The 23,023-nt window shown below is 45.6% G+C and overlaps 2 protein-coding genes and 1 long non-coding RNA gene across 8 annotated transcripts in view; 2 read left to right on the plus strand and 1 right to left on the minus strand.

Annotated features, from left to right (window-relative positions):
* The first annotated feature begins 207 nt into the window (after nt 1-207).
* PIGX (phosphatidylinositol glycan anchor biosynthesis class X) lies at nt 208-6,874 on the plus strand. 3 transcript variants are annotated; one of them, XM_075760702.1, is made up of 6 exons: nt 208-335; nt 1,473-1,536; nt 1,991-2,132; nt 3,043-3,256; nt 4,242-4,342; nt 6,577-6,874. In XM_075760702.1, the coding sequence occupies exons 1-6, from the start codon at nt 266-268 to the stop codon at nt 6,688-6,690; spliced, it is 705 nt and encodes a 234-aa protein (XP_075616817.1). In that variant the 5' UTR covers nt 208-265; the 3' UTR covers nt 6,691-6,874. The 3 variants fall into 3 exon arrangements, with proteins under 3 accessions (XP_075616817.1, XP_075616816.1, XP_075616818.1); XM_075760701.1 differs by lacking the exon at nt 6,577-6,874 and adding an exon at nt 5,455-6,045; XM_075760703.1 differs by lacking the exon at nt 6,577-6,874 and adding an exon at nt 5,553-6,045.
* LOC142602878 (uncharacterized) lies at nt 5,416-11,484 on the minus strand. Its single transcript, XR_012836692.1, has 3 exons — nt 11,310-11,484; nt 9,968-10,310; nt 5,416-6,831 (listed from the first exon to the last, which is right to left on the minus strand). It is a non-coding gene; the product is annotated as an uncharacterized LOC142602878 (long non-coding RNA).
* The window catches only part of PAK2 (p21 (RAC1) activated kinase 2), a 47,442-nt gene continuing 35,546 nt past the window's right edge, over nt 11,128-23,023 (plus strand). Inside the window, exons 1-3 of one of the 4 annotated variants that reach the window (XM_075760696.1) lie at nt 11,133-11,293; nt 16,649-16,836; nt 19,678-19,744. The gene's annotated coding sequence lies outside the window, so the exon portion shown is untranslated. Of the gene's footprint in view, nt 11,294-16,648; nt 16,837-19,677; nt 19,745-23,023 lie in introns of all 4 variants that reach the window. The other 3 variants (XM_075760697.1, XM_075760695.1, XM_075760694.1) reach the window with 3 other exon arrangements.

A 23,023-nucleotide genomic window follows, 5' to 3' on the forward strand; every position in this document is an offset into this window, starting at 1 on the left:
TGGCTACAGCCGCGTCGCACGGGCCCTCCCGCTGCAGGCCCCCTCTGGGCTGCCCGCGCCGCTGCCTGCAGGACGCGGCGGCTGCTGGCCGGCCGCTGCAGACCCGCGCACCGGGCGGGGATAACGGCGAGGCTGAAGCGCCGGGGCAACGTTTAACGGCGGGTCCCGCCGACGCCGCGGAGTGAGGGGTGAGCGGGCGCTGCGGGGGTCAGGCGAGCCCCGCGGGCGCCCGGACCGGGAGCGAGGCCGTGTGGAGCGGCCCGCCATGGCGGCCGGCCGGCGGCGGGGTGAAGCGCTGCTCCGCGCCGGGCTGGCCGCGCTCCTCTGCGCCCTCCGTAAGTGCCGGCCCGGCCCGGCCCGGCCCGGCCCGGCCCGGGGGAGCAGCTCCCTGTTGGGCCCGGCGGGGGGGAAGCCGGGCCCACGGGCGGTTCCCTGCGCGTCCCGCTGGGTGAAGCCGGCCGGGCCTGCGCAGCGGTGGTGGGAGCCCGTCCCCTCGCCCAGAGCTCGGCCGAGCCGAGGCGTCGGTGGTTAAAGGCGGCCGGGCTGCGTGTCCGTAACCCTGGGCGTGGGACAAATGGCTTCACGCAGCGCGTCCCCGCGCAGTGTGGTCCACGTGTGAGCATCTGGGATGCCGTGGTACTGACGGGAAAGGGTTCAGGCCAGGTTGTTCGGGCTTTCGTCTTGAAAATATTTATTTATGCGCTTGTGGAGCTGTGTGCGCCTGCTTGCTTGTAGGGCTGGGTTCTGGGCTCTTCCTGGGGAGATGGCGGATGCCCCAAGCCTGTCAGCGCTTCATTTGGACAATGCCCTTAACGACGTGCTTGAGCTTGGCCAACCTTGGAGCAGTCAGGTCATCACTTGGTCGTCATAGGTCACTTCCAACTGAAATAGTCTGTTCCAGTATGGAAATTAATAACAGAAACAAGCAATTTTCCAGATTAGGTAACTGAAAACCAGCTGCAAAATCTCATAGTAAGGCAGCATTGCCTTGCTTTGGGTCTCCGCTCAAGCAGATACTGATGTTGTACGTAAGATGATTGGAGTTTCAGGTCTAAAAGTGAAATCCTGTGGAAACTTAGCGAAAAAGAGTAGCTGTAACACAAAGTTTGTTGTTAAAATCTGGATCTTACAGGGATTGATGGAGAAGTAGGAGATAAGGAATCGCACCTGGAATGGGGGTTGCAGTGGGAAAAAGTGGGGATTACTCCTCAGTAAAAACAAAAACATGCTTTTGAAAGTTGCTGTACTGGAAAAGAGATTTCAACCTTCTGGAGGCTGAAGCTTGGCGTTCTACTGACAAAACAGCTGTTGGTTGCACTAAATTGAAATAGTTTCCCCTTTTGCTGTGAGAAGTTTTACAGACGATGTGTTCGTAGATGATACGCTTTCATTCATTAAGGTTGTCTGCCCGTGTGATAATTACGTGTGCTATTCTGTAAACACCATTACTTGTTCCTTTTGTGTTATCTTAGATGTGCAAGCCGCTTGTCAGGATGCCACCGTCACGCAGGAGCTTCTGAAAGAGGGGTTTCACAGGTAAGTTGTCACCCTGGTGCCGCATCAGAGTAACGTGCAGGGAATTTTACATGAGAGGAAGCTTCTCCCCTAATTCATGCACAGTTGTATCATCAGCTCACTGAGCTGTGATCTGTAGGCATGGCTAGGCACCAGGAATCGAGTAATTAACAATTACAAGCTCTAGTAGAGGAAGAATAGGAGGCCCTTTTCTAAGATTAAGATCTCGGAGTAGTTCTGAGAAGTTAACAAAGAAGTGAAACTTCATTTTGGTCATGGATGTGGAGTCAGGGTGAACTTCCTCACGGGGGAGGGACAGCATGGCTCGACAGGGAACTGTTTTTTGAATTTGACGCACGTAGTACATGAGAGCTGTGTCTAATCTCTGCGTGTTTGAGAGTATGTCTCTTGGGGGTGTTTGTGCCATCTTTTGAAGTGCGGGTATAAACACTTTGCTTCTGTGGCTTGTTTGAAGGGACCTGCTGGTGAAGGTAGAACTCGACGTAGCGGAGGAGGATGCAGCAGGATGCACAGTGGCAGCTAGAACTCGTCTTCCAGCAGGAATCTACGTGGATCCCTACGAGCTGGCATCGCTGCAGCAGCACAATTTAACGAAGGTAACAACCCCTAAGCTAAGACTTCTGGTAGTCACTCAGATAAGAACGAGTACGCTCAGCAAGTTGTAATCTCTGCTTATCTGGCTTGTTGAACCAAGGTGATTAATTCCTTTTCCTGGAAGGAGATGCTGCATAATATCATCTTTGTGACATCTCATTGTATCTCTCAGCTTGATCGGCATTGCCTGGTGCGGGGGGTTTTGTGTCATGCGCAGCTGATGTTTCTAGACATCGGGGTGCGTACCGGGGAGCCTCTGCCATTCTGCTCAGCCCCAGATGTGAGCGACTGCGGTACAAGCTATTCGGGTTCAGAAGACGGAAGGTTAACCCCACAAAAGAGGTGGTGGTGGCAGGCTCTTAAGTAGCGTGCGGCACGTGTGGGCTGAGTAGCTTCACAGCTTCATTTTCATCAATGCTTTCTGTGTTGCTTTCAGGTATTTGCTTTGCATTTTGGGTAGAGAGATGTGCTAACGCTGTGGCTTTACGGTAATCTCCTTAGGTGCTTAATTTAGTTAAAACATATGAAGACTCTGGGCAACTTGTGCTTGTGAGTGCTGGTATGGCCTTGCTTATACGCATAACTAAGCTAATGCCTGTTAGGTTTGCACCGTAAACTTTTCACACGTAAGAATGACTCATTGGAGAGAAACTTGAAAAGTTATTTTGGAACAGCCTAAGGAGAGAATTCCCAACCTGATCATCCTGACCGTGAAATCAGGCACAGTGCTAGACAATAGAATGAGGAAAATAGGTTTCCCTTCTGATGCTGCAGTAGGTTATTGCAGCAGACAGCAGCCCCTTACATCCCAGAATCATGCACAAAATGTTCATTTATTCTTTTTTTTTCCCCATATCCCTGCCTTTTGTCGATTCTGATCGCAACTGCATCTGTATCTTTCTCCACTTGCAGGCAGTGTTAATTCCTGATGTCATCGATGTGGAGGCTCCAGAGTACTTGGCTACAGATCTTCTTGTGCTCCTGTACATGGAACCCGACCCTCGGTGCTCTCGCTGTTTTAGAGCGGCCTTGCCTGTGCACGGGCGGTACCACCGGCCGGCAGAAGAGAGCAAGGAGGCGTTGGTTGTTCTGAAGAGCCCTGAAGTACTGGTCTGCTGCTGTGACAGTGAGATTCTTGTTCCGTGTTCTTTTGGGGAGAGAGGAATAACCGGCTGGCAATCCAGAGCTCGGAATTCAGTTCTGTATTTGTCTTCTGGAGAGGGAGCTCTTGGTAGAAGCCGTGCATGGCGTATTTAATATTCACGACCAGGTATTTAGAGTAATCAAAGCATTCTGGTGGTTTCTAACACTTTCTTCTTGCATTCCCTACATACAAGGGAAGAATGTAGAAAAGTGTGTGCCTGAAGGTTAGAATGGGTGGAGTCTCGGACTCCTGTGAAACAAGAACCTGATATCCACTGACAGTGAATATTTTAAGTTATATGGACAATGAAATCCTCCACTTTTGCTACAAATTGTATTTCCTTTCACAAAATCATTCTTGCTAGCTGCCAAGTCAAATGTGCTAACGATTCTCAGCTCCTTTATCTTCACTGGCACATTATTTGAGCCGTGATTTTCTGGGATAAACTTAGGGGCAGGAAAGACTGCCTGGTCAGTTAAAAAAGGGGTGCAAAATCTTCCCATTTTTATGTTACATTTACTACTTATGAGCAGGAAAACATATTTATTATTAATATGAAAGTATTGGAGGGGAGTACTTGTATGTGCCAATGGGAGGCCAACAAGGAGAAATGGAAGAATGACCTCTTTGTTTTGAGGGAAGATAAATTCCTATGGCTAAAGTTGAGGAGTCTACAGGCTGATGATGAATTCTTTGTCCTGTTACGGACAGAAGGGCCAAGCTACCACAGAGGTGAGAGTCTTCCTTGGGTACCTACTCTATCAAGAAGGGAAGAGTTGCAAAGTGCACAAAAAGAACCGTGCAGGTTAGCTGGCACATCTCTGTCGGTGCTGTTTCACCTGCTGCCTTTCACGGAGTAGATTCTGTGTAGTTGTTGTGGAGGAAAGACACCCCATTTGGAAAAGTCTTGCAGGCCGTATTGCTTCATCCTGTCTGGATCCTGCTGATGCGTTAACATCTTCCGTAGATCGCCTGCGAACAGAGTGTTGGAAGCCTGCTGAAGCGGAAGCTCCCTGCTCAGGCAAAACCAGTGGCCCCTGTCAGTGGTACAGTGTAACGCACAAACCTGTGAGTTCATATTTTTGGTGAGAATTCTTGGTTCTCGTTTAACAATCGCTGTCTTTTTTCTGTGATTAGCAACTTCCATAGCACAAGAACTAATTAGTAAAAGGCTTAGTTGTGTGATTCCTGTTCAGGGAGGCTCCCTTCTTCCTTTCTGACTGGCTCTTAATGAGTGTCCTCCCACCCTTCTGACATGCTTAGAGCCTCTCTCCTCTTCTAGTCCTTAATGATGGCTGCTCTCCTTGCCCCTTTTTTTCCCCTTCATAGTTCACTTGGAATTTGAGGATATAATTGGCACTGGTCAAATTAAGAAGTCTTTACAATGTATGTGCTTCAGAGGAATAGCAAAGTGGAAAACTACTTTATGATCTAACTAAAGGAGGGGTGAAACCCAAAAGATTGAAGGAATAACATCTTAAAATAAAAAAAAGGCCACTTCTATTTGTTTGGTTGTCATCTGATTGGCTAAGTATCTAGGCAGAGGTGAAGCTTCTTTATTCCGTGTTCAAAACCAAGGAAAGTTGGATCTTTAGTGTGGTCAACAACTGCCTTTGATACTCGAAAGGGTTGCAATAGCGTAGAGATTCAGAAATGAGACTAATTTGTCTCATCGCAAGTCTGTTGGGTTTGTAATGTGTGTGCCTTCCTACATTTAAGATACCTGCAGGTGTCTGGGATAGCTGTAGCTCTTGTCCCAAAACAGTTTTGAGCTTTTTGCATCAGAGAGAATCCAAATAGTATAGTTGTTCGCCTTGGAGGAAACTGACTTCTCAGTGAACTGTGAAATGCTCGTTCCAAGAGCTGCTCCCTCCCGTGCTGTATTACATACATATCCTCAACGGCAAGCCTGTTGTAAGAACAAAGATACAGAGGATATAAATGGCTACCATTTAAAATGGTATCAGACAAATTTATTGAGCTTTGTACTGCAAGAGCAGCTGGTGCTCCCTTTGCAGTAAATTGAAAGGTGATGTCCCATCTCGGTTCTGATTTTGAATCCCAAAAGAAGCCTTAGCAAAGGGCTAATTAAATAGTGGTCTGGTTACTAATCCTCCAAGTTGCAGTCAAGAAGAAATAGCTTGTTAAATGCATGTAATCCATTTATTTTTCCTTTGTAGACATATGAGGAATCGATTCTGCAGGTTCCAGTGGGGCTCAGGCAACATAGCTCCTTAGTGTGTGTCCTGACTCTTCTTGCCACGGTGCTCTGTTCCAGTCTGATTCTCGCAGCCGTATGCAAATATGGACACTTCTCCCCAGTGACCTGCTCAGAATAAAAAAAATACGGAATGACTGACCACTGTGCAGAACTCACTGAATATTACATCAGCTTCCTACGTGAGTCCTACCCTACTGTTAGTTACATCTTGCTAATGTGCAAGAGTCCCATAATGGGTAAAAGTTCCCTTGGCCGAATTCTTACAAACACCTTTCACACACCAGAAGGCTGTTTCGGTGCATTGTCCATAGACAAAGCAGGAGGAGAGTAGGAATAATGCTGCCAAAAACTGGAAGGACTGCCATGGGCAATACAGCAACAGTCAGGAGCAAAGTCTCAGTCCCCTCCTCCTGGCTCGGATCCTGCTTCGATTACAGCGCTGCTTCTTGCAGAGCTGTTTGTATTTCTTCAATTTAAACCAACAGACTTGGTGATTGGTTATTATGGGTATGAAAAACATCAGCTAGTCATTAAAGTTTCTGAATTTTAAGCTTGTTGTCCAGATAGGTTACATATGAATTTGTGAAGAGAGATTCTGTGCTTACCTGGGACAGGAGAAGGCTTAAATAATCTCTCCCATTCTAATAACCAGGAGGGATTAGCTGCTTTTGGTCAAATTGGAATTGAAAGGGTTTAGAAAATTGAAAGAAATTTCACCCTATTTCAGAAGTGGAAAGAGAAGCACTTGGCAGATGAAATGTGGTGAAAAGATACTAACCAGAAGCAAATATTTAGAAAATTCACATTCAGCCATCAGAACAGCTGATGAATACAAGGAAATGGAGAGGAAATTACTTCATGGAAAACCAGAGTTGCTCTGGATTGGCAGAAGAGCTTGGTTGATAATTGTCAGTAGGTGGCATTGTGAGCTTACAGTAACTCCTGGGGACTGCTGGTGGATTCCCTATAAGATTCCCTATAAGCTGAGAGTGAGTTAGTAAAAGCAGGTGATTTTGGGGAGTGCGTGTGTGAGGGGGAATGAATGAAAATCTTGGTTTTCAAATTCTGTCCTCCTTTCGAGGGCTCTGTGCACAGCCGAGACTTCTCATCAGCAGAATCGGCCTTTCATCGCTGTCCAGCTGTCACTCCAGGATCCCTTGGGCATCTTTCTTCTGCTTCTGCTGGAATTCAATAGAGAGCTCGTCTTGTGACTTCACCCACAACAGGTTGGCAAGTGCTCTCACACTAGGCTCTTGTTTTCCCTCGACTGTGCTGAATGATGATGGCTGCGCCAGTACTTCATCCACTACCTCAGAGGAGTCACGCACTGCATCTGCTGGGGGGAAGGGAGAAATTAAAAGAGAACAATTGCAGAGAGATTGAGTGGCCTGGTTAACCACATCAGCGCAGCAGGGCTGTGGACCGATATCGGAATGCTTGTCTCAGAGTGGGATTTTTAATTCCCAGAGTTGAGTTTGGTCTTGTGCTCTCTACAGGTAAGTAATTTTGTGTTGCGGTCTGACCCTTGGAATGGTGACATCCCAGATGGCCACTCAACTCTGGCAGGTCTTTATCACCTGAAAGCTCACAGTTTGTTTTTTTTAACATCAGATAATACCAGTTGAAAATCACAGGTGGAATTCCTTAGCTAAAACAAGCTGCCTGCTATCACAGCATCTGAAGAGCACCTTCATGTCCTTGTCACCCAAAATCAGCATCCAGCCCCTGCTCCCAGGCCAAAGGTGCCAGCCCCAAAAGGGGTGCCTGGCCTGAAACCTCCCTCAGCAGCCCTCGCACAGCCCCACTCACACTGGGGCTGTGGGCTCCCCTTAACACCTAACAGTTCCCTACCTCGCTCCATCCCTCCAACAGTTCTATCCAGACAGGTGAGTTCTCAGATGTGAGGAGAGCGAACCCAGCAGAAAGCCTCAGGGAAAAGGACCTTGGAAGAACACCATGGTCAACCCTAGTTGTTACACAAAGGGCAGCCCTCACCCTTTGCCACCTGCAGCCCTTTTAAAAACTAAGCCCAGCCCCATCCTCCTCACACCTACCTGGGCTGCCAGCCCAAGCACACAGCTGTGAAGATTTGCTTGTAAAGCACAACAGAAATACCAGCCATGGAGAAGAAGTTTCTACACAGAAACTTTTCTGAGTGGTACTTTAAAATACACACTCACATTGGGGCTGCGGACTTGCCTACCCACAGAAGGGGTCCAAAAAAACCCAAACCCTTACATCCCTCTTATCAAAATCAGCATCCAGTCTCCAAACTGGAAATGTCCAGCCACTGCTCCCAGGCCAAAGGTGCCAGCCCCAAAACGCGTGCCTGGCCTCAAACCTCCCTCAGCAGCCCTCACACAGCCCCACTCACACTGGGGCTACAGGCTCCCCTTAACACCTAACAGTTCCCTACCTCTCTCCCCCCAACAGCCCTATTCATACAGCTCGTCTTAAATGCCAGGAGAGGGAACCCACTAGACAGCAGAATGACTTTGTTAGAGCCGTGGGTACAGAGCAGAGGGACACACTGCAGACAGAGACAGGTTCCTGGATAGACATAGATAGGCATTTGTTAGGAGCAATGTGGAAAGACTTAATACCAGGTGGGGTACCGGAACAGGAGAGGCATATAAAGGAAAAGTGGAAGGCAGCGGGGTACAGGGCACCATTGGCAGAAGAGCAAAAATCTTGGGGCATCCGGCCAGCCTGAAAGGGTGATGGAGGCAGGGACGGGAAGGAGACAGGCAGAGATCTGGAGAAGTATGGCAGGGATGGGCCCGGACACATGTCTCACCACTTCCTGGCACCCACAGGAGACCTTCACCACCCCGAGGCCTCTCTCTGCCTCTGCCCCTTGCTCCTCTGCAGTGCTGGCTGCCCAACCCTCGCCCACCCAGGAGCAGGTGGTGGGTGCCTCCACACTCCTCTCCCACCAGGCTTCCAGGATGCACCACAGCTCACACACCCAGCTGACGGACACACCGAGCTCCCGGCACTGTGTGCTGAAGGTGCACGCTGTCATTGAACGCTGGGAGGGATCTGTCCTTGCCACAGGCTCCGGCTGTTCCTTGTCAGAGGCAGCTGCCTGTGGCAGCCCCTTCATTTCTCTCCTAGGCCAGCTCCCAAGGACAGGCAAGCACAGGCAGCCCCCTCCCCAGCCAGAGCCCTCGGCACAGCAGGGCCAGCCCCAGCACCTACACAAAGAGCTGCCCTGCCCCTTCACCCCTTTTAAAAACCAGGCACAGCCCCCATCCTAATCAGACACACATGGGCTGCCTACTGCCAGCACACACCTGTGAAGATTTGTTCCTTAATGCACAACAAAAATGCAAGCCAGAGAGAAGATGTTTCTAGAAAAAAAACTTCCCTTAGTGGTCCTTGCACAGCCCCACTAACATTGAGGCTGCGGGCTTGCCTAGACCCCTAGTGAAAGGAAATGGTAATGTCCTTTGAATGAACGAGAAAAAAATGTCACAAGTGGCAAAAATATCTAAGTGGATGATTTGGAAATCTGTGCAAGTGAGGATGTGGGAGTGGAAACCCATGTTAGTGATAAGATGCTGTGGGAGAAACTGAGGCAGGAGGGGTTTGAATTACAGGGGGCTTAACACTGGCAGTACTAAAATAATTGACTTCAGAACAGTTTCGGTGTGCGCTAACCATTTTGGCTGGCACCTGGCTCACTAAGTGTATCTAAAATTCATCAGAATCCCACCAATAAGATTTTTAGCTGAACTTGAATAATACCAATTCTGATTAATATAAACTAGGAGAGAAATCGCAGAACTTCTCAGTGCCTGTTTTTTGTTATGGCAAATAGCAAGTATTTGCTGGTTTTAAATCCACAGCATTTGTATTATAAATATAGTAGATGAGTTAAGACTTTCTGAATCACAAATGAACAGGCATCACAAAACCAAATCAAACCAAAAACCCCTCCTAGTTTGTTTAAACAGATGTGCTTGGGGAGGGAGACAGAAGAATGGGAATTGGGGGAAGGATTCTGAACACAGTTTGAAGCAGGAGCTGAATGGGTTTGGGGGTGCAAGGCTGAAGCTGCAAGAAGTAAGGTTATTGATAGGGAAGGAAAGTAGAGCTGAGGGAAGTGTGAAGTTCAGAAAGCTGCTGTGGTTTCTGGAGAGGTACGTGCAGAGATGAATTAGCAAAAGTTTGATCCTGGGAGGATCAAATCTGGAGTTAGAATGGGAAAGTAACAAAGCAGTATGCAAAGAGAAGTGAAGATGATGGCCTTGCCCACAGTAGGAAGCGGACCAGCAGAGTCTCCAGCAGCTGCCGCAGGGTCACTTTACAGGGCTGTTCCTGGAAGAATGGGGCTGAAATAAAGCAGGTCTGTTGGGGCAAGTTTTCTGTGACCTTTGGCTCTGCAGTAATTCTGTGGAGAGTAAGAGAGAAGATCGCCAGCAAGCATTGGCTGAAAGCAACAGAACCTGCAAAAGTCTGATTTACACTTTTTCTGCTTGAGACTGTAGTGGAAGTCTGGGCTTTCCCCTCCAAGACCAAGCTGCCTGATGCATCTCCCTCTCTTTCTGAAGATGTTACTTCAAGCCTGGACTGACAGAGGAGGTGAGGCGCAAGGTGCAGGGCAGGTCGATGTTTGGGGAAAGCCGTCTGGAAGATTAAATGTATCCCAGGAATTCAGGGCTGAAGCCTTGAGGGCACATATGTTGCTTTCTCAGCTGTGTTACTACTGCATCTCTTGGAACCTGGGCATCTGGTAGTGGGTTAGATCGCTCTGTGTCCTGCTGCTGTTCACTGGTGATACCGCACCCCAAGCCATGTGGACTCCTGGACCTGAAAAAAATCAGTGGGAGAAGGGTTAATTTGTTTACAGCTGCATTGATACAAAAACGAGCCCCTTCCAGTACCTTTAGGGTAAGAGGAAGAGTGAGAATACCAGTGATAAGGACCATGAAGCACAACCACCCTTGTCCTTTCAGACACCCTTCCCAACCTCCTGGGTGCAGACCTCGAGGAGACACTGAAACGCAGCGTGAAGCCTCCTGTGCTGCGCCAAACCGGTTTTCCCTCAGAAAATGCAAGCATTGAGGAAATCACTTCCAATTATATGCCAGAAGATGGAAGCGAGGGGTGAAGAAGAGACTGTTTAGAAGTGGTGGTCTGCTGTTGTCTTTTTTTTTCTAGGGCGGTGAGCTTTTGCCCCTGCAGCTGGCTGCAGCCAGCTGCAGGGGCAAAAGCTCACCGCCCTAGAAAAAAAATTGTATATATATATAATTATTTTTATATATATAGGTTCAGATGATAGGACCTGAAAGTAGCACAGCTGAGATAGGGGGGTAAGGACTGAGGAGAGGGAGCGCTGCCCCGGGCGTCTCTTACTCCTATCCCAGCCGGATCCCTTGCCGACCCTCAGGCGTGGGGCTGGGACGGTGATTCCCCAGCACACACACCAGCCCGGAGCTACTCGTTCCCCTCAGGCACCGGCTCAGTCCCGCCGCGACGGGCCAGCGGCGGTTTCCCCTCAGCGAGACGAGCGACGGACTACGCTTCCCATGATCCTTCGCGCCACCGCCTATGCCCCTTCCTGCGCGGGCGCGGTGCCCGCCGGGAGTTGTAGTCATGTGGGTGGCGCCCCGCCCCCGCCCGCCCTCGCGGGCTGTGGCCACGCGCGGCGGTTCCGCTTCCCCCTCCGGCTCCTGCCGCCGCCGCCTCGGTGGGTCCCGCCGCCGCCATTGCTGAGGCGCCGTGTGGCGGCCGCGCCCCCGTTCAGCCCCTCCGGCCCCCGAGGCGGCAGGCGTTGCCGCCGCCCCAGCCCGGTGAGTCCGTTCCCACCTGCCGGCCGCGTTCTTCCGTCCTTTGTGGAGTCCCTTGGGCCGGGCCGGGCCTGTGGTGAGCTCGGGGCGGCGGCTCTCCTCACGGCGCTTCCGGCAGCGCGGGCCCGCTGTCCCTGCGGCGTCGGGCACCGAGGGCTGCTCGGCCCGGCCTTGTCCGGCCTCGGGAGGGCGGCGGTGCGGGACCGGAGCTCGGCCCCCGGCTTCCTGCGGGCCCTGCCCGCCTCGGCCCCCCGCTCCCGGGACACCCACCCCCCCCCCCCCCCCCCCCCCCCCCCCCGACCCCAGAGGGGACATCGCCGCCCTGGGGGTCTCTGAATCCTTGGGGAATTGATTAAAACCTCATTAATCTTGTGGGGGGGGGGGGGGGGGAAACATCGGTGTGGATATTGCTGGTAGAAGTCCTTACGGAAAAAAAAGAAATCTGTTTAAATACAGAACCGGAGCGCGGAGCCCTCCCCGGCCCGCGCAGCGGGTGCAGGCGATGCAGGTATCGCGGCAGGTTGGTAAATGCATCGGGCCTTTGCAGCCTGCGATGCCCGAGTTGCCATCAGCCCGCGGCTTTCCGTGCCGGTTAAAAACTGTTGCTCTTTGTGCACCTCACCTGCTTGTTTTTTTCTCCTCTCTGTGTCTTCTGCTTTGTTTTTGTTACCGCTTTTTGTATTTATTCTGTCAAAGCCATGCAGGATGGTTTAGTTGGTTGATGGCCAGGGAGCAGGGAGGATAAAGTTGGTTTTAGCCTGGTTCGTGCAAGCAGCTGCCCAAAGGTTTGTTTGGGAGCAGAGAGTTCACCAGCTGGCTTTCAAGGAGCAGTGTTGCACTTTGCCTCTAGCCAAAATAAACCGGTTCACGTGCTGCCTTACGGTGAGTGAAGACAGTCCAGATAGCGTGGCATGTTAATAATCATTATTTTGAAAGTCTTGCAATAATTGCAATGTTAGGTGCAATTCCAACATGGCGTATTGTGGGGTTCTTTATCTTCTTATTTCTGTCTTCCTCTGTTTTTGTCTTTTTATGGGTGGTTTTTATACTTAAAAAAGTGGACTCGCTCTTGTGAAGGTCTAGAATCTGCTTTCCAATGTGGAGTGTCCTCACAATGTGAGCTCTCCCTAAAAAACAGGGGACTGGCTGCTTTCTGATTCAGTTTCCTCATTTAGGAGATAATTTAACTTGCAGAGATACCGTGGAGGCAGGTTAATAAATATCCGTGTGTGAGCAAATGAGCTGTTCCAGTTTTATGTTACCAGAGAAATGACGAATTAGTCATTTTATTATTACGGACTAATGGACCGAAATAGAAGCAACGTAGAAACGTAAAAATGCAAAGCCTTTAAAGGTGTTACTAGTTTTTGACTAGAATCATTAAGATAATAGGAGCACTTTAATAAAAATTCACTGAGTACTGTTTTGGAGGAAGGAAAAGCCTTCTTTAAAGTTCACTGGTTGGATATTTCAGTTCTTGAGGCCAGAACAACAATGCTTGAGAAAGCGTAACTCAAATCTTCTGTGTTGTTGAAGTTGTATGTGGAATTTCACTTGGCTTTGTGCAGACATACCTGTTAAAACAAAAATGTTGGGCTATAAAATGGGGAATAACGCTTCTAAGTATCTTGCACCTTTGAATGCAGTGCAACGTGTTTTGGTGCATCCAAGGCATGCGCTCTCTGAGCTGCGGTGTGGCAGCTTGTCAGAGGCTGATTTACCAGGATGAAATTTGTACCGAGTTCCAACCTGGACGTTTGTCCCAACTGGAGGGGTTTCTTTCCGGAGGCACCTGCTCGTGTTCCCTCCCTGTGATGGATGCTGGAGTGGATGGGTGAATGCTTTGACCATGTATGGCAGCTCTAATCTTGTGCTTATTTTAAAATGTATCCTTCTGAAAACTCATGCATGCTTGTGTTTTTTCAGTCAGTCTTTTGGTTATGCTCAAAAGAGAAAATAATTCAAGCGCCTTTGGTTTCTAAATAACTTTAGGGTAAGTGTTCAGGGTATTGATGCTGCAGATTTTGTTCTTCTGATGGTATGAAAAGTTGTAGGGATCTGGAATCTAGGTCTATGTGTTTTACTAGTACAAGATACTTCTGCTTCAGAGTTCTTGCATCAGTCTTGTTGTTTGTTTGTTTTTTCCCTCTCTTCTACCTTTTATCTGTTTCTGCATTAGGAGGTTTCTGAGGCACTGAACTTCCCTGCAAGTTTTGTGCCAGTATAGCCTTGTTCCTTACAACATGCACATTTATTGCCATGTCTGTGTGGCAGCCACAACAAAGAAAAAGCTATTTGTTCTGAAAACAATCCCTGGGTAGAGAGACGCTGTTCTACATGACCAGGCCCAGTGATAACGTGAGCAAAGGTGCAAGTTCTGGGTCAGAAACTGAGACACAGGCAGAAAGATTTGAAAGTAAGTTGATTCACCGAAGCATCCGGGAGGAGAAGGTAGCAAAGGCATGGCGATGGGGAGAGCAAGGGGAAGGAGAGGTCTTCAGCAGCCAGGCATCACACATTAGGATGCAGCCTAATGAATCCTATTTCTGCTGGCAGTTTGGAAAAGGTGCAACTGAGTTGCCAAAAAGAAGGCGGTTGTGGAGCTTTCCCTTCTTTTTCTAGAAATGTAGTTGCTGCGATCAGTTCTGCTCTGTTCTTGTCAAAGCAGAGGGGCTCTCTTGGACTGGGAGAGAGATTCAGAAAGGCTGCAGGAAAGCTCAATTTTTAGTTTTCCAAGGAAGGGCACCTTCTTTCTAAATCAAATTTGACTGTCTGGATGAAAACTTTACGAGAGCTTCGCAATTGCATGATGTCGTCTTGGAGAGGTTTCTGTGCCTGCTGTGGTAGTAACAACAACCAAACCTACTTTTCCAGTGAAGTTTAACGTTGCGAACGCTGAGGTTACCACTTGCCCTGTGCTAAAGATAACTAATCACTCCAGGCACTTGAGTGCCAGCCTGAGCTACCAGGTTGTCTCTGAGAAACAAGACAGTCCCTGCGTTATTGATTCTGCATCTCAACAATGTCAATTTGAGCAGGGAAGTGCTGTGGAGGAGGCTGCATCTCCTGCAAGCCTTCAGTATTTGCAAGACTTTACATTAGACAAAAATCGGTGTTTTCTCTGGCTTTCTGGCATGGCGAGGCCTTAGGGGAAGGGATGCGTGCATCTCTTGGACAAGAGAGAGAAAAGACTGTTTCAGGAGGATGCTTTATAAAATCACCTATGAATGTTTAAGCCCTTTCCTTTTGAAAAGGTCTCTGATAAAGTGAGAACCTGGAGAAAGGAAAATGAAAATATCTTTTGCCACTCTTGACGTGGCGTGGTGTGAGGACAGCTGTGCTTGTAAAGGGGGACAGTAGGCGAGGAAGAGGAGAGGAGCCCAGGGTGCTTGCCTTGTGGCAAAGGGCAAGGAGCCCTCCGGCAAGGCCGATTTTAAAGGCAGGAGGATGCAGCTAGTGTCTTTTAGCAAGGAAGCACTGCAGCATTCCCTGAAGGCCTGAGGATTCTTACTGTGCTTTGCTGTTTGGAATTAGGGTGTCTTGAGGTTGCTATGTTGTAAGAATTTTTAGAAAGCTCTTATTTGTATTTAAATGCAGGTGGTAGGAGGTGGAGGATGTTTTCAGGAGATCTCCTAGTGACCTACCTAACAGAGCCCAGATTGTGAAGTGTAAACTGAGCTCACTGTTTATATTCAAGGTTTGTCAGATCTCAGAGCATGATTTTATCTAAAGTTGTGCCTTATTCTAAGTGGAAAATACATGCTTTAGTGCTTGTATTTGGACTGATGTAGTGGACAGTGTCTGTCACCGAGAGCTGGAAACACTGGTTTTGGTCCCAATTCTGTATCTGACTTGCCAGTTTTTTTAAGTCAATCATTCTTTCTGTTTTTCTCAGCTTCTTTCTATTTTCCCAGCTGTGAATGGGGATTAATCAGGCTTTGAAAATGTCTCACCTGGCAGGCAGGCAGGCAGAGATGTAAATGTTAGGAACATGCCTTAAAATTGACAGGAGTTTTGGTTTTGCTGTTTAGATAAATTTGGGGTGACTAGACACACTATCTGTGAATTCACAAAATGAATTCTTATGCTTTCGAAGGGCTGAGGTTATGGTATATTAAAAGAAATTGGTGAGGCTTCTTTTTTTTTTCAGGCAAGACAAATGGATTTTGAAATTCTCAAATGGATGTATCTAACCTTGTTTCATAAATTTCAAAACTCTTTTAAAAATCTTCACTTCAGCTGCTAATGATGTACTGGTGCTTAGTATTGTTTTAATGAACACACCTTACTAGGGAAATAAATTATTTTTAAGACTCTTGGAAAGTATTGGGTGCTTTGTATAACAGATGGGCCAGGTTGTCATTTCCCAAAAGATCTAAGCCCAGCACTGGTGTTGGGGTAGCTCTGGCAATGATAAGTTTTCCCAAAGTTGTACGCTTCAACAGAATTAATTTGTTACTGAGATACTGGCTGTTGTCCTGGAAGATAGGTGGTTACCTGTTACTGACAACTGGACTATATTTGAATCTTTGGTCAGGGCTGTTCTCTCTGCCAATTAGCAAAAATTGTTTCCTATCTTTAAAGGAGTTATTTTGATAAGACAGGTTTAATTCTTTCTGATTCTATAGTTTCATTTCAAAGAAAAGCAGCTATGGGGAGGCACCCACATGTTATGGCAACAGTGAGTGTGATTTAAAAGTGGTGTATGTGTTAAGAAAAGGATTTAGCATAATGTGATCCAGAAAGAAGGCAGCTGGCAGATGTATTAAGGGATGGAAATACACTAGAAAGTCTTTACAATTCAACTTCTGCTTTTTTTTTTTTTTTCCTCCTGAAGTTTTCTGCTTCCTGTTCAGGTGCTGGATGTTTGACTCAGTGTATACCCACAGGAGTTTGTACCTGTCAGCGTAGGTAGGCTTTCCCATTGCTTCTTTAATGACTGAAGTTAGAGTTTTATCCAATAGCATGGGGTCTATTTTAGAAACAAGTGTAATACTTTCTACACTAAGCTGTGTTGGTTCTTTATTTACAATCATTCTAGAACTACTTTAACTAAGAGAGGTATCTCTTGGACAAGAGAGAGAAAAGACGGTTTCAGGAGGATGCTTTATAAAATCACCTATGAATGTTTAAGCCCTTTCCTTTTGAAAAGGTCTCTGATAAAGTGAGAACCTGGAGAAAGGAAAATGAAAATATCTTTTGCCTAAGCCTGTCTACTGCAAAAGGGGATTTGGGCCTCACTTACCCAGAGGTCAGACAGAAGCTGTAAGAGTCTCAACTTTTTTCTTCGTTTTAAACTGTTTGACCAATCAGGAATTCATAAGACAAGGAATTAAACATTTTTTACCTTTTTGCCAGGATTCAGGATATCAGAATTGAGGAGAAACAATTTCTGGCCCAATTCAAGGTGCTGCTGAAAAGGGTCTCTCATGGAAAGGATCTCCCTCTCCTGCTACGGGCAGGTCACATCAGTCCGACAGCCCGGAGGGTTCCTAAAATGCTAGCAGCAAACACTCTGAAGGTGCTGGAGGAGAAAGGACCAAAGGGTGAGAACAATCATCCATACAGAGTCCCAGCTACGTGTCCGTGAGCTCTTCTTGGCTAATTCACATGGAAACGTTACTCTAAATGTGCACGCTAAGGCAGTTTTCCTACCACTGTGTTGGTGCACTGTGAGCGTGCAGAGAGATGCTTCCTAGTTCAACAGCTGCTACTTGGTGGCATAAAAAGATGTGATTAGTTTTGCAGCTCATGTAGTTTGGGAATACAGAACGTAGCAATGAGATTGGTGGGCAGCTTGGGCAGCTTCAAAGGGTTTGGGTCTTAGTTGAGTCTTTTTCTGAACCTGGCTGACTTCCTACGTGATCTCGGATGGCTGTTACCATGTTTGCTTGCCTTGGGCGAACAGGTTGACTGTGGTTCATGAAATACTTGATGTTTTATACTAGTGTTAAAAGCTCCGAGTGCTTGAGGTTTTTACCAGGCTGTTAAGCCCACCTGCTGCTACTGTTTTAGATCAGAAATACTTGACTATAAGGGTGCTGCCTGATTTTACACAGAGCTAAATGTGAGAACCAGCCGTTTGGGTTGGAGGGGGGAAAGGAGAGGGTCTTGCTTTCCCCTGGCCCCAAAACAATTTTATCTACCCACTCCAAGCTAGTGCTGTGGCATCTCTGCATCTGCAGTGGTCTGCATCAGGGAACTAAATTGATGGAAAAGGAATCAGTGATGTTAAACTTGCCTTGCAAATTTTGCTTGATGATCTGATGCCGATGGCCCGGTTTGTAATAGCTGGGGAGCTGTGTGTCTGACTTTTGGCTCTTCTGCCTTTGTCACATGTATTTCTGAGCTTTTGGGAATGTCACTTCAGATCAAACACAGAATGAACAAATGGGTATTTATTTGTAGATCTCTTCACAAAATAGTAGCATCATTTTCTATGGCATAAAAAATAGGTTTCTAATGTTGTGAAATGATTTGTTACGTTGAAAGGGGCCTTTTTTCAATGTGTGAAATGCTAGCTGTCACAATTACAAAAATGAATTATGTGAAGTGTTTAATTTTCAGAGTTGAGACATGATAACCAAGTGTGAAATACTTAGTAAAACTTTTTCTGCTTGTCTCTTTTTGCTTTTTCTGCTCAAGGCTGCAAGTGAAGTCCAGGATTTTCAAAGACATTTAGCAACAAGAAGAGTTAATTTTAATCTGGTGCTAACATGCTAAGGCTCTTTGATATTAATGTCCAAGCTTACAAATTAATTCCTTGTGGTAAAGGGAGCCTGGGCTGCCGCAGTCAGGAAATTCATGCAAGTACCTCCTTCTGATTTTTGTTTCTGGCATGTTGCAAAGTATGTGGCAGAGCGGTGGGATGAGGACTGTTTCGCAGTAACCAAAGTATGTGTTGGCAGCACCGGTGACTCATTGCTTTTGTGAGTGCTACTTTTTCTTTCCAGCCCTTCTGGACTCACTTGCACGGATTTTATATATGTGGTATAGTACTATTTGGTCATAGGGATTTTGTTTGTGGGTTGTTTTTTTGCTTGTTTTTTTTTTGTTTTAGAGAGGATCCTTGTTGAGATTTTTTAGATATAACATTATTTTCCCAGGTAGCTGTTGGAAAATAAAAATTCAGTATAGTTCAGTACAGCTGGTTTGGATGCTTTCTTCACAAGCAGGCCTATGTGTTTTAGTGTGTGGTTGTGATGTCTTTTATTTTCTTATTAATAATTATCCCATTGTAGAATATTTTACTTCTGAGAGGCACAATTCTCATTCTCCTTGGCTGCTTGTGTGTACGCTGGAAAGTCTTACAGTCTTTTTGCAGCACAAGCAAACGTACTCATGCTTGGTAAAACTGGATCGAGTATTACTTGTGGACGGAGTTAGGACACCTGGTAAACCTATATGTTAGCACATCCACAGCAACGTTTCTAGAGCTTGGAGCATGTAACGTAATAAAGTTTTAGTGTCATAAAAAAAATAAATTAGAAAGAAGGGTTGGGGAATAAACCACAAGAATGAAGGATAAGTGAAAATACCAGGATGAAATTATTTTTAATGTTGTTTAATTCATGGTAGTGATGATTTTGTTACTCCAGCTAAACAAAATTTGTATTAACACTAACAGGGTTTAAATAATTTTTTTTTCCGTTCCCTCGTTGCAGCTAAGAGATACTTGTTAGACACATGGCTGTCACTGGTTTTTTATCTTCTAACACTTTAAACACAACTTGTTGGGGATCATCTTTGCCCTGGTATTGAAAGTCTTGGGAAGTTAGTCTTTGACAGGGCTCTTCTACCACGTCTTATTTGGCTGAGTGACTGGTGATGGTTGTGCTTTACTTCCTCAGCCCTTCCAGAGCCCACGGGCCAAAGTGAGATGCTAGCTTTCTAAATTTAAAACTGCATCTTAACTAGAGAAATCTCTTTGTCTCGAGGATCTTGGTCAGGATTGAAAATAGATGTAACTCTTGTTCCAAGTCACTCTGATTAACGAGAGAGATTGTGTTTCCTACGCTACTTAAACAGCTTTCTCTTCCCAACCCTTAATGCTTTTGTCATTTTGTCAAATAACTTGTCAGTAATCCTCAACATTTGGGGTCTTAATTGTCCCTTTCTCTTGTTTATATTTTTAATTGCTTAAATAAGGTACGGGTATCATCAGTGCTTTCTTTCTGGCTTCACACGTACTGCCTATGTGTTCATATGTACCTGGTCAACAGTGAATGATGGGTCCTTTTCCAGCGATAGACTGCTTGGTGGCAAGTGACTGCTCAAACTGCTATTTTGTGGGTTCTCTCTTTGTTACCAAGTTTAATAGAGATCTTTATCTCTATTTTACTCTTTTGAAATGACTTACTGAAATTCGCTTCCTGTTTTCTTAACAGAATTGAAAGAACCTGAGAAAGTTTTCCTTTAGATGACAAGCTCTTGGAAGGTTGACCGCTTCTAAAGGTATTATATCAGGGTTAACTTTTTTCCATAGTTAAAATAAATTTAGTGAGAGGAGGACTTTTTTGTATTAAGTGTTTGTATTGTCATACTCACAGAATTTGAAAGTCTTCCAGGCTGATTTGTTGCAACAAAAATGTTTTATGCCCTATGTTTGGACTCACTAGTGGCAGCTACTAGTATGGTAAACTAAGATGACGATGTGGAAGGCATAAAAATGTTGTGCCTGGGTCAGGCTGTTGATGTGTCTCGCCTAAGGTACTGACTGCAGTCTCTTCTTGATAGATATTGGCTTCTAGTGTAAGGATGCTCTGAAATGGCTTTTTGGAGCTGGGATGTGGCCCAGGACTTGCTTCAGCTGCTGTCTGCAGTACCCTGGTTTTGCAGCACCTCTAGATGAAGGAGACAACAGAGTCTTCACCTGGTGATTTAGGGCTCAGCTAGTGTTGAAAATTAAGGTAATGCTGTAATGCAAGTCTCCAGTTCTTGTGTTGATGGCACAGCACGAGCGATGGCTTTCTTCTGGTTTTTCATAGATTATTATCATGTGCCCCTTGCAATGGAATTAGAGCCCCTCAGACAAGTGGGGTATCTCTTATTTCTATAGAGTAAGTAGCTTTAATTTTTTATTGGGGTGGTATGCATGTATGTGAGGACCTCGTGGATGGACACCTCCATTTCATGCATGAGTTTTTGTGTTTTGTAGATGGTAGAGCTTAGACCTTAGTCTTTGAGGTCTGTTTTATGTGAGTTCAGTCTCATCCTTACAGACATCTTCAGCTGCTTTATAATTGTACAACTGTTATTGGAGGCAAGGCAAGGTAGAGCTAGGTTTGAGAACTGTATCCTTTTCATTTGTAAATGCCTAAGCCTCACAAAAATCCATTTTCTGAAGCTTTACTCTTGCTCTGTAGTATTTAACTGAAACCTTATCATTCTGCCCATAAGAATTTCACTCATTCTTTATTGAACAGGTACATAGTTAATATATGTGGAGCTGGAATGGCTACTTAATTTTAAACCTAAGTGCTACAGTACTGCAGCATCCTTGCCTAGACAGCCTGGGCCTTACAGCTTAGCTGCGACAGCTGAAATAGCGTAAAAGACCCTAAGGAAACACTTTGAATAATAAGTTCAATAGGATCACATTTACAGTTGCTTAACATCTTGCATAAATTGTTCAGCAACCTGATAGATAGATGCCCAAAGACAACCGTCACCAGCGATAGAGACCTTTCACATGATGTTTGCTCTCTTATATACGCTTCTGTGTTAAACTGCTGTCATAATTTATACAATGATATACGTTTTTTAAAGCCTTTTGCAGATTTCTGAGTTCAATATTATGTTTTGTCAACTGTTTAAATATTATTTTAACTTGACGTCTTCCTTTGGAAGCTCTTCTGCTTCACAGAGTGCTGGTTATCCTGTGTTGTCATTTCCACAGTCCTTTTGTCTATTCAGTTCGTAACTGTGTTCTTACTTTTTAAAAAATAAAAATATAAAATTATTTTCTTGAGCTGTAAAATCTATTCTTGTGGTCCTGATGCTGTAGCATCCTATATAAACAGTTGTAGATGGCTAGAGATAATTGGTGTCCTGTCAGTAAAGCAGGGATAGAATAGTCATTTCTGTGAAGTGTGTTCATGTAAATGGAGGATGTACTACATCACTTTGAAAATTTGATAAATTTGTTTGACCGTTCACAATTGGCGTTTAAACCATTGTACATTTATTTATATGTATATATGATATTTTTATCATAGATTTGATTTGTGAGCTGTAAGAAGCATATGTAGTAGTAATAATACACAGAAGAGCTTGGGGTTTTATCTTTTTTTTTTAATTTTTTTCTCTGCTTACTGGCTCCTAAAGTTGTCTTGTAGGCTTGGCAAAAATTAGTTTCCACATCAGCATATGAGGAATAAAGATGCGTTGGTTTTGAATTATGAGACAATTTTCAGCTTTTTTGGCTGTTTTTTTAAATATATTTTGATTTGTAGCTTGTGCACACAGTTCTAGTTGGTTTGGATTCATTTCTTTGCCATTTTAGATAAAAACCTGTTTATGAGTGAGAAGAGTGAGAGAAGTAGTTTTACTAGGAATTCCTTAAAGAAAAAAATTAGAAAATTAGTTAAAAACCTCATTCTGGTATCCACTTTTTTGAATGTAAGTTGTTCTTTCCCGGTTCTGAATGAGTGCTTTGGCTCCCTGAAAGATGTAGAAGAACGTTTCCCCAGATTTCAGGGATTTGCTGCATCAAACCATACGTTAATATGTTGCTTGTATGTGTGCAAGTAATTTTCAAGTAGAAAACCTGTAACGGCATGCAAGGCAAACCAGGGTAGTGTCACAAAATGAGTACTGGAGTGTGAACACCAGTAGGCCTCGCTCACTTTTTCCTGTGGTGTTTTAGGTACTACTGTTCACTTTTTTTTTTCTGTTGACGAACACAGGTCTTCATGTCCAAAATTTTCTGTGCGTAGAGATTTTGAAAATTCATGGTGATTTGAGTTGTGACAGCTACAGTTTGTGCTTTTTTTGTACTATTTATTGCTGGGAAAGGATGGGCTATGATGTCGTGCAAAGACTGCAGAATTTGGTTGTATGCCCCATCTAGGTATCTTTATCTAGTGGGGTTAAATATGCCATGAGAAATAGTTAACTGCTAATCACTTGTCTCTCTGTATAAAATTTGTAAAACTTTAAACTTCAGCAGTCTAATGAAGTTCTCTCTCAACGGGACAATCTTGAAACACTTGTACAAGCTAGCTGTGGGCAGAGTAGTGTTGGTGAGGCTTCGTTGCTGAGCTCTGGGGAGTATTTTACTAAGACCTGATGCCATCCTGCAGTCCAGAGCTGCTGTTCATAGACATACATTGGGGTGACCCTTGCTGAGTTTGTTGCTTTCTCTTTTTTTTTTTTATTTTAATAAATTGACAGCCTCACTTCTGAACTTGTAGGACACCCTGCTTCCCCATCAAGATCTACTGCTGGCTATTGCTTGCTGGGCAGCTAGTTTGCTGTTATCCCCTGTTCCCAGTTTTCCTCCAAGTAACTGCAGCAATAAACCCTGCTTTGTACTTTTCCTGTTACCAAAAGCACAGTCTGGCTCTGGTGGGGGACTGTCGGTTTTGCTGATGTGGGCAGGACCCCCGGTTAGGGGCAAGAGCCAGACCTTGGCAAAACCGTTCGTAGCAGCAGTGCTCTCTGCAGCCTTGGAAACGCTGCACTGATTTACGTTTGTAGGTTATTCTGGCGGCAGTGAAGTCTAGAAGCTAC

This window comes from Balearica regulorum, chromosome 9 (assembly GCF_011004875.1).
Source record: "Balearica regulorum gibbericeps isolate bBalReg1 chromosome 9, bBalReg1.pri, whole genome shotgun sequence".
Taxonomy (NCBI): Eukaryota; Metazoa; Chordata; class Aves; order Gruiformes; family Gruidae; genus Balearica; species Balearica regulorum.